The sequence below is a fragment of the Leptosomus discolor genome, chromosome 3 (genome assembly GCF_034619465.1).
Source record: "Leptosomus discolor isolate bLepDis1 chromosome 3, bLepDis1.hap2, whole genome shotgun sequence".
Taxonomy (NCBI): Eukaryota; Metazoa; Chordata; class Aves; order Leptosomiformes; family Leptosomidae; genus Leptosomus; species Leptosomus discolor.
The window spans coordinates 25007293-25019926 of record NC_141393.1 but is presented as its reverse complement, the minus strand read 5'-3'; the positions used below and the strand labels follow the sequence as shown (position 1 = coordinate 25019926).

Below are 12634 nucleotides of genomic sequence, written 5' to 3'. Positions count from 1 at the left end.
TCCTGTTTTGAGATTGAAAAAATATTCCAACAATTAATTTCATAGCTTTTCTATTCTTTCCAAAGCTGGGTGGTGGAGGATAATACATAAGATGTTGTCCTAGTTTGTCTGGGACAGAATCCTAGGCCAGCCATGCCATTAGCAGTTTCAAGTCAGCCAGGGCAGCTGACCTGAGTTAGCTACAGGTGTAGCCCATACCAGAACGTCACGGTCATTAGAAAGAGGGAAGGTTTGCTGAGGAGAGAGAGCTCATGTGGGGGTCCTGCTGAGATTCCTCCTGCTCCTCCTCTGGCTCCTCCTGAGGACTACTCTCCTGTTAATTGTGATGATTGGATATTCCTTTGTCTGAGTATATCTCTGTATATCTTTATTGGTATTGGTGGTGTTTCATTAAATCTGCTTCACTTCTACCCATGGGTATGCTCTCCTTTTCCTAATTCCCCTTCCTGGCTGGTGAGGGGTTGTTGGGTGACAGAGCGACTGTTATAGTTTAGCTCTGGGTACAGGGTAAATGTAGACAGCTGTATTCAGAGCTATCCTCTTAGCATGAGGTGAATGTCAGAACATAATTATCACATATAGACACTGTAAAAAAGGTGAGAACCTAAAGCTCCAAGCACACCATATAAAATGTTACTGTGCCTCAACACAACTGTCAATAATTGAGTTAGCTGATGTATGGCTTAGTGTGATTTAAGGGTCAGTGTAGATCAGAGTGGGTCTTGTGTGGCATGATGTTAGCTCATGTTGCTCCCTTCTTTTTTTTGGGTGGCATTTGTGCTGCAGGCCAGTCTGTACAGGACTAAAGTGAATGTCTTTACTGAAGCAAAACTCCTGGTTGAGCGTGTAGGAATGAGGATTATAATATATAGTCCACAATTAATCCATATGCACTGAAACAATTTATTGTGTCATTGAGAGAAAATATTGTTTCGCCTTCCAGCTATGTGTAGTTTTTAGCTCTAGTTATAGTAAGTGACTTCATCAGAGAACCATCACTTTGTATGAAAAATGGTATTACCTTCAGAAGGCTCAAGTGGTGTAATTTTGAACCCACACATGACCTTCAGCTCATAGAGAAGGTGGTACCAGGTGCCTTAGTGATTGTTCATGGAAGTTTCATATTTTTTTTGCATTCTCATAGTTTTTAGTAAAATCTGGCGGCCACTCTGTCTCATGCCACATAGGTAGCCAAAGGATACGATGTATTTGATTTCATAAAACCTTTTCACAACATATAGCAGTCTGTGACCTTGCATTCATCATTTGTGTCACGGTTTGAGGCTGGGCCAGCCACTAACGAATGACAGACGCTCTCTACTAACCCCTCTCCCCTCCCAAAAGGGAAAAGGAAAGAGAACAAGAGAGAGAGACTTTACAGTTTGGAAAAGAAAACTAAAACAGCTTTAATGAAACAATAACAATAAAAGAAAAGATAATAATAAGCTGGACTCAGTCACTGGATTCAGGGATGCACGGATTGGGATCGACGACAGAAGAACAGACAGAGTCCTCCTCAGATGTCGGCCATCGAAGAAGAGAGGAAGGGACGAAGAGAGCGAGACCCTCGTGATCTCTCAGCTTTATACTGAATATGACGTATATGGGATGGAATACTCTGTTGGTCAGGTTTGGGTCACCTGTCCAGTTCGCTCCTCCCTGTAGGTGCGACCCTTTTCACTCCCGGCACCCCAACACGGAGTACAAGATTTAGCAGTGACCTTGGTCGCCATAAGAACAATTGTAAGTAAGGGCCTCTCGGCATCACATTCCTTGGTATGAACTATAAACATCAGGCCTTATCGCTGCTGGGAGCAGTCACTGTCTGGAAAAACATGCTGCTGTTTCAGAAAGTGCCGTTAGTTAGAGGAGACTTAACTGAAAAGTTAAAGCACTAAAACAGAATTAGTTCTGATTTAGCCCAAACCAGGACAATTTGAAACAAGTCTTTCATTAGTTGCTTCCACTGTAGTAAACAGGCTTCTTCTGCATTTATCCTTTTTTAAGAAGTTGAGGAGTTTTTTGGGTTTTTTTTTAATAAGTTCCTGGAAAGCTGAAGAAGATGAAGTGTAGATGTTCTGCGGTAATGGCTGGAGTAGTTGAGATACAGAAAAGCACCTGTGTACCACTTGCATTTTAACCTGAGCTGAGTATATATGCATTGCTTGTGTTTTTATTAGGTGTATGGAACTGGTCACAGAGATGAGGTAAATGTCTGATGAGCGGAGTTTGGCATGACTTGCTGAATACAACTTCTCTTCTGGAGAGGAACTGACTATTAAGGAACAGTTATATTTAGTTTATTTCCCTAATGCTCCTCTACAAGTAAATGATACCAAAGGAGATCATAAATGTCCAACTCTAATTTGCTACTGAACTGGAGTTAATGTGTAGTCCAGTTCTTCCATATAATTTGTTCTCCTGACAGCCTTTGTTAAAGAAATGATAATTTACCTTTATGCTACCTTTCACCATTCTGTTTTATATGTGGTGGATTTTATTTTACCATCGCTCTTGGTTTGGATCTGGCTTCTATTGAGGTTCATGCCTGCAGAGGAAATTTGCTGTATTCCTGGTGGCACTCTGCTGGTTTTGGTGAATGAAGTCCTGTGTCTTCTTGAACGCAGTAGCAAAATTCACATTGAATTTAGTGGGCCAAGATTCACCCAAAGAACTGAAAAGTCCCAAATGTCCCCTTTGCCACAAAGAATGACAGTGAGATTGGCTGGCTTCTGGATATGTGCAGAACACCTCTGTAGCACCTGTGCAGTCTGCGGACTGCTGCTTCTCTTGGAAGGCGCTGAGCTCCTGCCCTCCATCAGTAGCCATGTTCAGGATGAAAAACTGCACAGCCGCACACTCATTTTCAACATGAAGCAGATTTTTTTCTCCATTCTCAGAGAGAAATGAAAGCGTACTCGTGTATTTCATGGGTGGGACATTTTTTAATGCATGTCGTGTAGACCAAAGGCTGCTGGAAAATTTCCTGTGTAGTTCCCAGCATTGCAAGATCAGATTATCTCCCTTGGTCCTAACTGCTCTAAACACAAATGAGTCTTTTAAGTCTTGTAATGTTTAGCATTGCTCTCAGTGAGCAGTGTGAGATGGTTATTTCTTCGATTTGTTCAATAATATTGACCGGGAGGTAACAGCACAGAAAAAAACAAAATAGCATTTGTGGACTTGGATAGAAGGAAATAACTGGACCTTACTGATCTGGAAAATAATTTCAAGTTATTCTTCACCAGTAGAACCATTAGGATTACAGAGTGATGTGAATAAGTCCATCTGAGTGGCAGAGAGTTTATGCAAATGTTGAAGTGAAACATCAGTGACAAATGAAATCATTTGTGCTTATAAATATCTAATTATAGAAGGAGAAAAACAATAATACATTTGTCTTGCCAGCCTTGGCTGTGGTTTTTAAGCTCTGCTTTGCCCTGTAAAATATCTTAATACTGGGGTTTTATATGTGAATATTGTGTGGTTTTGGTTTCTACACTTATAGTCCTTTCCTTAATACTTTTAAAATATGCGTGGTATTTGGTTTGTTTTCCTTTTGGTGGAAAAAAAATCCTGCATTATTGTAGGCACAGTGACTTTCAGTTTTAACTTTCCTCTTAACAACTGTTTAAAAAATAAAGCATTTTATTTAATGGTTAGCAAATACCAAATCTGTAAAACCTCTTTGACAGAATCAAGGCCCCTTGAATGTAGATGTCATTCTTCTGAAACCATTTTTTGCAAGCAGGTTTTTGCTGCTATTTTTGTATTTTATTTAGGGAAGAAACAAATATTTTAACATAGTTCTTATAAGTCTAATTAGAGATGCTTGAAAGTTGATGAATTTCAAATGTAAGATATTGGGGGACATTTCTGCAAGGCATTCATCCTATTTCTTTATATTCTAGAGGTGATGACATTTTCCAGACTTTGGTTAATAAAGTCACTTAAATGTTGGATATTGGCTAATGCAAAGGAAAAGAAGTCTTATAAACAGTCTTCTTTTTATACCTCTTCATAATGTATTTACGAAGGCAGACAAATGAGACATTAAATAGGATGTTTCTGGTAAATTATTTTTTGTTTGTGTGGTGTGAGCATGTGTGTTTACAAATAATGTGTATACATAAAATATTTAATAATGTGTTAAGTATTTTGTAGTTTGTAGATAGTTTTTCTTACATGCCTTCTTTTTGCCTTATTTTAAAACTGTGTCTTTCTAACGTGTGAATAAACAGCTGATTCTTTATTGGCTTTCATTTTTTGTTACAAAGGATTCCTGTGAGAGTTAAAGGTGTTGTGGTCATGTTGTGTGTAAACAGGAGCTAAAATATTGTCCTCCTATGCTGTATTGTAGTCTTCTGTTTTCAATGAGGCTCAGGTTTCACTCTGCCCGAAGACAATATTTAATTTATATAGTTGAAAGGCTTTTTTTTCTTCCTCTATTTTCTTCATTTGAGGTATTCAGTGGTGTGTAGAGATGCAGAGGTAGAAAAACAGGCCATATGCTTTGTAAAAGACAGACTAATAGCACTTTTGATGGACGTCTGATTTTTAAAGTGCTGTATCTTTCATTAAAATTTACATGTAAAGTAAGGGCAAGCACAGTGACATGAAAGCTAATGCAAGTTGCACATCTTGACATAATAACAATCACAAGAAACTGGAGATCCCAGATGGCAGCTTGGCCTTTGCCATCCTTTTAATAAGCTACTAACTGCTAATTATTGCACTCTTATGGGCAAGTTAATTTACTGTTGACTCTTAAAGAGACATTGTGCCTTTTCCTGGCATTTAGGTTTTTCAGTTTAGGTTTGAGAGTGTTTTTTCCCTGCAGATTGGAGTCCTTCCAACGGACAGTAACAAAGAGGCAAAGAAGCAGAGAGGGAAATGGAACATAATAAGCAACGTTTTCTCTGATAATAGCAGAATATAGGGTTGTGGGTTTTTCTCGGGCATAAGCTTACAGCTGAAAGGAACACCAGCGTGTGTATTAGATCCAGGATTTAGGTTTTGTTTTTAAAAGAAAGCCTTTACTGCAGAGTTAGTATTATCGTTAAAAATAAACAGAATATGTTTCTGTCCCTTAAGTAATTGAAGCATGAGATTCTGAAAATGAGATAAACTAGAAATAGAAAATCAAAATTACAGGTTCATTTCTGTTGCCAGAGATGATTTGAAGGCACAATTTCAACTCACAATTCTGAAAGCTAAAACATTCCACTGTATTTTTGGAAAAATTATTCATTTTAATGTTACTTACCTGGTTTTCATAATAAAGGGAAGGAGAGTTATCTGCAAGACATAGAATTTTTTAAAGTGATTCTTTTTTCTTCTGGTTGAAAGGGACATTTGGTAATGAGACCAGTCAAGGAGAAGTTTTGATCTAAGAACCTATTTAGGAATGAAGGAACAGCTGCAGTTTAAATGGACTCTAATTCTCACAGTAAATGCTGTTTTGTGAATGCGTGATTCTCTGTGATAACATTTGGGAGGAGTGATGGTGGGTAATAGCTTATTTCCTGGGCTTTATGGTAATGCAGCAACGTGGTGATAATGCCATCAGCAACTGAAATAGACCCCTGTCACACACATCAGACAGCCCCGCAAAAATACGAAACCCAGTGAGAGAGGGGAGTTTCCTGTTTTAAGGCTCATTGTGGCCTTTTGTGGACTAGGGTGATAACATTATGGTACTGAACAGTTCAGAAAATACGTGCTGTGTAAGCTGGATCTTACGCATTAAGAGTAAGCGCTCAGAAACAGCAGCCTTATTTGCAGTGCTTTACCAGATAGTAAATATTTTGACTAGAGATTAGTGGATAACATGCCATACAAATGCTTTTAAAACTATTACTGTGAAGAAGGTCATGCTTTCTCAAATCATCTGGTATAACTCACCCAGTATCGTCTATGTCAGTTATTAAAGTAATGTCTAATGGTGTGTGATTTCCCCCTACATCAGTATTCTGGTTTTTGATTCTGACTTTGGCAATGTGCCACTGGTAGTTGCTGGTCTTCCTGTGACACCCACCACCTTTCATTTATTTGGCCATACTCACCTCTTTCATGGAGCTAGAGCTCCTTCTCTTGCTGGCTTTCATTTCCACATTTGTTTCCAGAGCCTTGATAGTTCTGAGCGCACATATCCAAATAGAGATCAGTACTGTTAGGCTATGAAATAAGGGAAGATAACAGAAAATACCACTACAGAAAACAAGAAATCAGATGTGAATCCAGCACTCACAGGTTGTAGTGTATTCATTTGTTTTTGAAGACTTTTAGTTTTGAAATTTATGTTACAGGTGACCTACCCTGCAAGTTGCTGTGCTTAGGATACTGTGTTCCCTAAACAGCCAGTGAAGCCTGTAGAACTTAAAGGTGTTTTGCACCTGGGGATGTGTTGTGTACCTGTAAGGATACAGTCCCCAGATTCTTTTTTAGCAGGATTTTCTGTGAGATGTTGACCTTGTACTAGATGTGTTTATAGACCAAAAGGTTTGATGTAATTGTGTTAAAAGCCATATTCTTCACTGCACTGCAAGGATTTTAATGTGGTATAACTGATATCAAAGCAGAGGAAATGCACTGATCTAAAAGAAATAGTGCAGGGAAGAATCTGGCTCAGATTTTTCCAACACTAACCTGAGAGATTCTGGATCATTCTCACTAAATGATGGCCTTAGTTCTCCTCTTGTTAAAGTAAAAGACTGCAAAGCATTTCATAGAAACGGTCCTTTACCAGCGCTGCTTTGTGGGCAAAGGCTTTAAACAGAACTGGTACTTTGAGAATTTGTGTACACAGTTGTCACCATTAAAAAAGTCAGTAGCATTAGCCAAGCAGTACCACACCGTGGTGCCTGAGATATCACTTTCTCTCCTACAGTAGAGCAAGAAGAATGTATGTAGTATATGTAGGTAAGTGTTTACAATTTGATTCTGTCAACTGCATGCATTTTAATTGAGCTTTTTACTCAAATCACAGTTTGATTGGGGAACTGCTTATGGGTCATATTATTTCTAAAGCAAAACATGGTTCCTTTTAATTGACCAAATTCTTTTTACTGAAGACTCTAAAAAAACATTTCAGTATTTGTTCTAAAATCATGCGGCTCTGTGGTTGTTAGTTGTTAGTAGTGGTAACAAAAATGTGTAATTTGAATGTTAAAATAATTGTATTTTAAAAGGAGCTGTGGTTTTATTAGGTACGGTGGAATTGTATTATGCCAGTGTTATAAAGCACACACCTCTATTCCCCCTAATTACTGGTATATTAATAATGACCAGGTTGATGATGAATGTGCTGATCACCAGCTGGGATCAGACAATTACATTTGATTATGTAAAGAGTTAGTTGCTATAAGCCTTGAAATATTAAAACTTGGCTAGAATAAATATCACCGAAGAACCTTTGTCTTTTACATGTGTATTCAGCTGCCAGTTCTCTGAGCAATTCTTGGTTCACTCGGTGATGTTGGGAATCAAACTGTGAACAGTTATTTTCCAGCCCTGTGAATGTTGATAAAAGGATCTTGCATAGCTGTTGGCTTGTCCTGTGAGGGGAGAGCACATTGCTGCATCGCGGCACAGGGATTACAGGCTCTCGCTTAGCTCTGCATTAAAGATGTTGCAAGCTTTTCTAAAACCCAGGGCAGCACCTAGCATTACCGTGCATTTGCATTTCCCAGCTCTGATGAAGGGCACACGTTTCGGGCACTGGTGCCTTGGAGGACTGGCCAACTCCATCGTCCAAAAAATATATTTATCTGACCATTTTCAACTACACATTTATTTTGGACAGTCTTACTCTGCAAACAGTCTCAATGAAGTCTGTAGGCATGTAGGGCAAGCTGTTCTCTACATCTGTGTTTTGTTCCTCAGTTTACCAGATTATTTTTTTCCCAGAATTTGTTTGGTTCCTAAATATGCATTGATTTATCTTTCCTCTGTTGCTAAATGCCTGGAAAGACGCATAACTTCTGTTATTTGTCTCCTGGAATACTGACACAAAGAACACTTTCTGGCATTGATCATCTGCAGTTCAACATAATATCATTTTTGACATAATGTGACAGACCATTTGTGCCAAAAGTGTTTTCCTAAAGTTGGAAAAATCAGAACGTAAAGATTGTAAGGCTCTTGTTAAAAATGACTTGTTATACTTAAGGTACTCAGTTCCAGGCTTAGCATTTCAATTTCTCAGTCAATTTTATATTGCTAGATATGATACTAGAGACATCATTAGTAATTTTCTTTGGTACGTTCTTGTGCTTTATTTGTTCTATCTATTGACTCCATCTTTAAAACAGATGTATTTTAAGAGAAATCTGTGGACACTTCATTTCCTGCCATGCTGCACTGTATGTCCATAATAGAATAAATGTGTTATGTGGTAGATGTGCTTATTGTATTGTCAGACAAAAGTACGACACTTTTCTGTTAGTGCCAGTTCCTTCTGACTTCCCAAATACTGATTCTTTTTTTTATTGTATTTTTACTTTTTCTTTCGTGGGGGGGAAGAAGCGAATGGAGAGATAATCTATGATTTTCATTCTTTTTCTCTCCTAAGATACTTCTATTTAAACCACTGTAGTTTTCTTACTAATTTTCTCCTTCAGGTGTTTGCTATCAATCTGCTGGGTTAAACTTTGTGCTGTTCCGTCAGGCAAGTTTGGTAAATGTTGATCAGTGCATGAAATCAGTTCTTAAATGGTTGCAAAATTGCCTTCCTTCAGACTGTTTTGATCACAAGGGCTTTCAAGTGTCAAAGTCATTTGGAGAACTAGATAGATAAAATGCATGAGCACTAAGCTTTTTCTAGGATAGAATAAATAAATGTGTTTTCTACTGTGTACTCTGCCTTTGATAGTGATTTGTTAAAAGGGAAAAAAAGAAAGGCAATGATATTAAATATTTACAAGAGTGATTTAGTTGTGTAATCTTGTGCTATGCATCCCTGTTTAATAGTGAAATCAGCTACTGCTGAAGTAAATGCCATTAAACTGGTAGTGCTGTGAAGGTCACTGCCTATACAATGTCAAAGCAATTTATAGAGAATAATGATTTCTGTCGGCTTTCCAATGTACCAACCTCCCTCCTTTTTGTCTCCTTTTCCAAAAATAACTGAAAAGAAATTTATTTCAGGAATCACTTTCACTCTGACTCTTCTCCCATCTGACTGATTCGGGAGCTTAAAACCTCTTTACAAGTTTTCCTGTTGATGTGCTCAGTGGATAGACACTGATTCCCTTCTTTCTAGCCTTGAGCTCATTACAGCTCTATTTGCTGGGATTTCCAGTTGGCCATTTCTCGGCAGTTCATTTTAAGAGACGCTGGATTATGACCTCCACTCTTTTGAGTGGTCGCTTTTCTCCCCTGTTTCTCCCTATCTGTCTGCGATTATCCTGAAAAAGACTTTTTTGTGTGCTGATTGTTTGTCATCAGCAGTTTGCGTGTAGTGTGTTGACATCCCACCAACCTCCTGTCCTGATAAGTGTCTCATAAATGCTTGGAGTACATTCCTAAATAGTGTTGTGCTTAATGGAGAGGTCTCAGAAGTGAATGGTGTGTTCTTGGCTCCGCGGCTGTCTTTCGCTGCAAATCGTCGGTGCTTTTGTGCCTCTGTGGCAGTGGAGTGGGGACAAAAGCCCTTCACCACTGCACAAGGAGGCTGTTGCACTGACGCTTACAGAGTGTCCTGAAAACAATACATGATGAGTACAAAGCTTTATCATTTAGCTTCACATCCATCCAGTAAGAAGGTTAATTATTTGTTTTCCTTGTTTTATGGTTGAATAAGCAGAAGCACAGAGAGATGGAGAGAGCTGGAGGAGAACAGGCAATAAATGCCAGAGTTCTCCTGTCCGTTCCTGTTTCTGTAAGCACCAGTGCAATCTATCTTATGAACCACCAGATAACTTGCTTGTTCTACCAAGGACTTTCACAATTAGGTTCTACTTGCTAAAGCAATTCTCTAAGAAGATTGAAGTTGTATTTGTCTATTGATAAACACGTGCATGACCGTAGAAATAGCAATCATGTTTTACAAAGGTAACAACATGTATTCTCTGTGACAAAAGTCTACAGAATGAAAAAACCCATGATGCAGAGGTGCCCTATATGTACTGTGTAAGGACTTCGCTGGGAAAGTATATATAAGTGCACAGAGACAATGTGTGTTTCTCCTTGAAGGCATGAATTTTAAGTACAAGTGGAAAAGAAAGAGGGTACTTAAATAGTCAAGGAGTGGAAGTGATTTCTTCAGTTATGAGGAAGAAGGGATGTACTGCATCAGCTGTGGAAAGATGGGGCAAATGGAATGAATGGGAAGGGCAGCAGAGGGAAGATTAGTAGAAACCTACATACTCTTATCTGGCAGGAGTGTCCCAGATAAAGAGGTGGGACAGGAATCCGCAGTGAACAGGTCTTCTGGACAGAATGAGGTGGGAAGATATCCCTACACTTCATTTTTTGCTTAATATTAGGCAACTAGGTATGACTATTGGTAGCTTATTTTGGTTCTTTGATTTTTGTGGCATCTCATTCCACAATGCACACAGGAGAAGACTAAAGCCTTCATTTACTGACATGGCTTTTCATGGTCTTCTCCTCCAAGACCATTACTGGACCTCTAATCTGTTGTGAAAGAGGCTAGTTCAGCAGGGTGTCTGGAATGGATGTGTATGTGCATGGTTAATTCAGGCCTTGTGATTTTGGTTAGTCTGTTTTATCTGGTTCTTTGTCTCTTTTTATGCAAGTCTGTGATTAGTATTGAGTTCTTCCCAGAATGATGGCAATTATCTCACAGGTGAAAGGATTAAGAAAGAGCCATGAGAATTACACTGGGATTAAATAAGACTGCCTTTGGAGTCTGTTTGTGGATGGATTTTTTTTTTTTTTCCTCTAAGCAAAGAGAAAGAAGAGAAGCCAGCTCAGCCTTCAGGTCTCTCTAGGGAAGAAAGTAATACCCTTGAATATGGAAAAGTAACATCTCAGCTTGGGAGGAGGTCATGCTGAGAAAGGAAAGGTAATGTTAAGGCACAAGATTTAGAGTTCTTGGTTCAGTTCTTGGTTGCTCTGATTTTGCTTCAGGGTGCCCTGATTGCCCACAGTGAACCTCAGCTTGTCCATGTGTGAAATGGAAGCAGTGATAACTTTCCTGTCTTATGTCACATGAAACTAAATTAATTACTTTGTAAGTGTGCTAGTTTTTTGAGTAGTAAGTACAAAAGAGGAGGAGAGAATATTCCTCTCATGCCCCATGCTGTGGTCACATATCCAACTACATGATATTAAATGTGGTTAGTGGTGGCTTTATTCTCTCTCCCTTTGTGTAATGAGGGGGGCAGACACAATGCTGATAGAAACCAGGGGCTCAGCCCCCTTTTGGGATGAGAAGAGGAACTGGCCCATGGAACTGGCAGGCTATGTATCCCAGACTCTGAAGGGGCAACACAGCTTGCAGGTTGGGCCATGCCGCACCTTGTCTACAAACTGGCCTGGAGACCGGCTTATGCTCGTACAAGGCCTGGCAGTTGTCACGGCTGATGGGAGCCTGGACTTTGGGCTGTAGCCTTGGGCAAAGAGCTTAGTTCACCTTTAGCCCTGTTCTTCACCTCTTCTGACTGTGGCACCACTTTTGTTTGCACTGCAGCACTGCCTGAAGACCTTGAGAGAAGTCGTGCTTTGGTGTTGAGGAAGCAAATAATGACTGGAAACAGGGGAGGGGTGATGAGAATGGGGCAAAATCTCCATGAGTTGCCCTGCTGAGTTTGTGCATGATGGGAACAGTGGTATGCATGGTCCATGCTAATCTCAGTATTGCTGGAGAGGCTTGGGTGTTTCTCAGTAGGATATAGCAGCCCTGCTTTCAAGTGAAATTGAGCTTTTAGCCTGAGGGCAGTTCATTTTTCATTGAATAGTTTTGGTTGGAAGAGACCCTTAAAGGTCATCTAGTCCAATCCCCTTGCAGCGAGCAGGGACATCTTCAACTAGGTCAGACTGCTCAGAGCCCCATCCAACCTGACCTTGAATGTTTCCAGGGATGGGGTTTCTACCACCTCTCTAGGGAACTTGTTCCAGTGTTTCACCACCCTTGTTGTAAAAAAATTACTTCCTTATGTCTAGTCTAAATCTACCCTCTTTTAGTGTAAAACCATTACTCCTTGTCCTATTGCTACAGGCCCTACTAAAATGTCTGTCCCCAAGACTAATTAGTTGCAGCTTGTACTAGTCAAAGGAACAGACTGGAAGGTTGTTCTCTATTCCTAAGCAGAGTAGCTGAAGCCAGAGACAGGCAAGTTACCTTTTGGGATGCTGGCTTCCCACCTTGGGTTTGTGTCTCACCTCTGCACAGCTTCCAGCTTCTGGGAGTCACTGCTGGCTGCTCCCCAGGCAGCAGCCGTGGCAGCAGCCACTGACAGGCACTTGATGTATTTTTCCCTGGTGTGGCATCCTCCTCAGAGAAGTGACCAGAAACTTTTCTTGTCTTGCCTTTGCTATGATCTCATTTTCTGTTTTCCCATGGTATGTTCTGTCCCCATTCACTCAAGCCTTTCAGCCCTGCCCTTTGGGGAATATGTACACAATGGTGACTATGGCTGTATGGTCTTTGCCTGCTACATTACATGTA

At 39.8% G+C, this 12634-nt stretch overlaps 1 protein-coding gene across 7 annotated transcripts in view; it reads left to right on the top strand.

The window, feature by feature from the left end:
• The window catches only part of NRXN3 (neurexin 3), a 969254-nt gene that overhangs the window by 46721 nt on the left and 909899 nt on the right, over positions 1 to 12634 (top strand). Inside the window, exons 2-3 of one of the 7 annotated variants that reach the window (XM_086462628.1) lie at positions 3696 to 3713; positions 12014 to 12036. The exons of the other annotated variants lie outside the window; for them this stretch is intronic. Of the exons in view, the coding sequence (XP_086318754.1) occupies positions 3696 to 3713; positions 12014 to 12036 (41 nt within the window). The remainder of the gene's footprint in view (positions 1 to 3695; positions 3714 to 12013; positions 12037 to 12634) is intronic. 7 annotated transcript variants of the gene reach the window in all.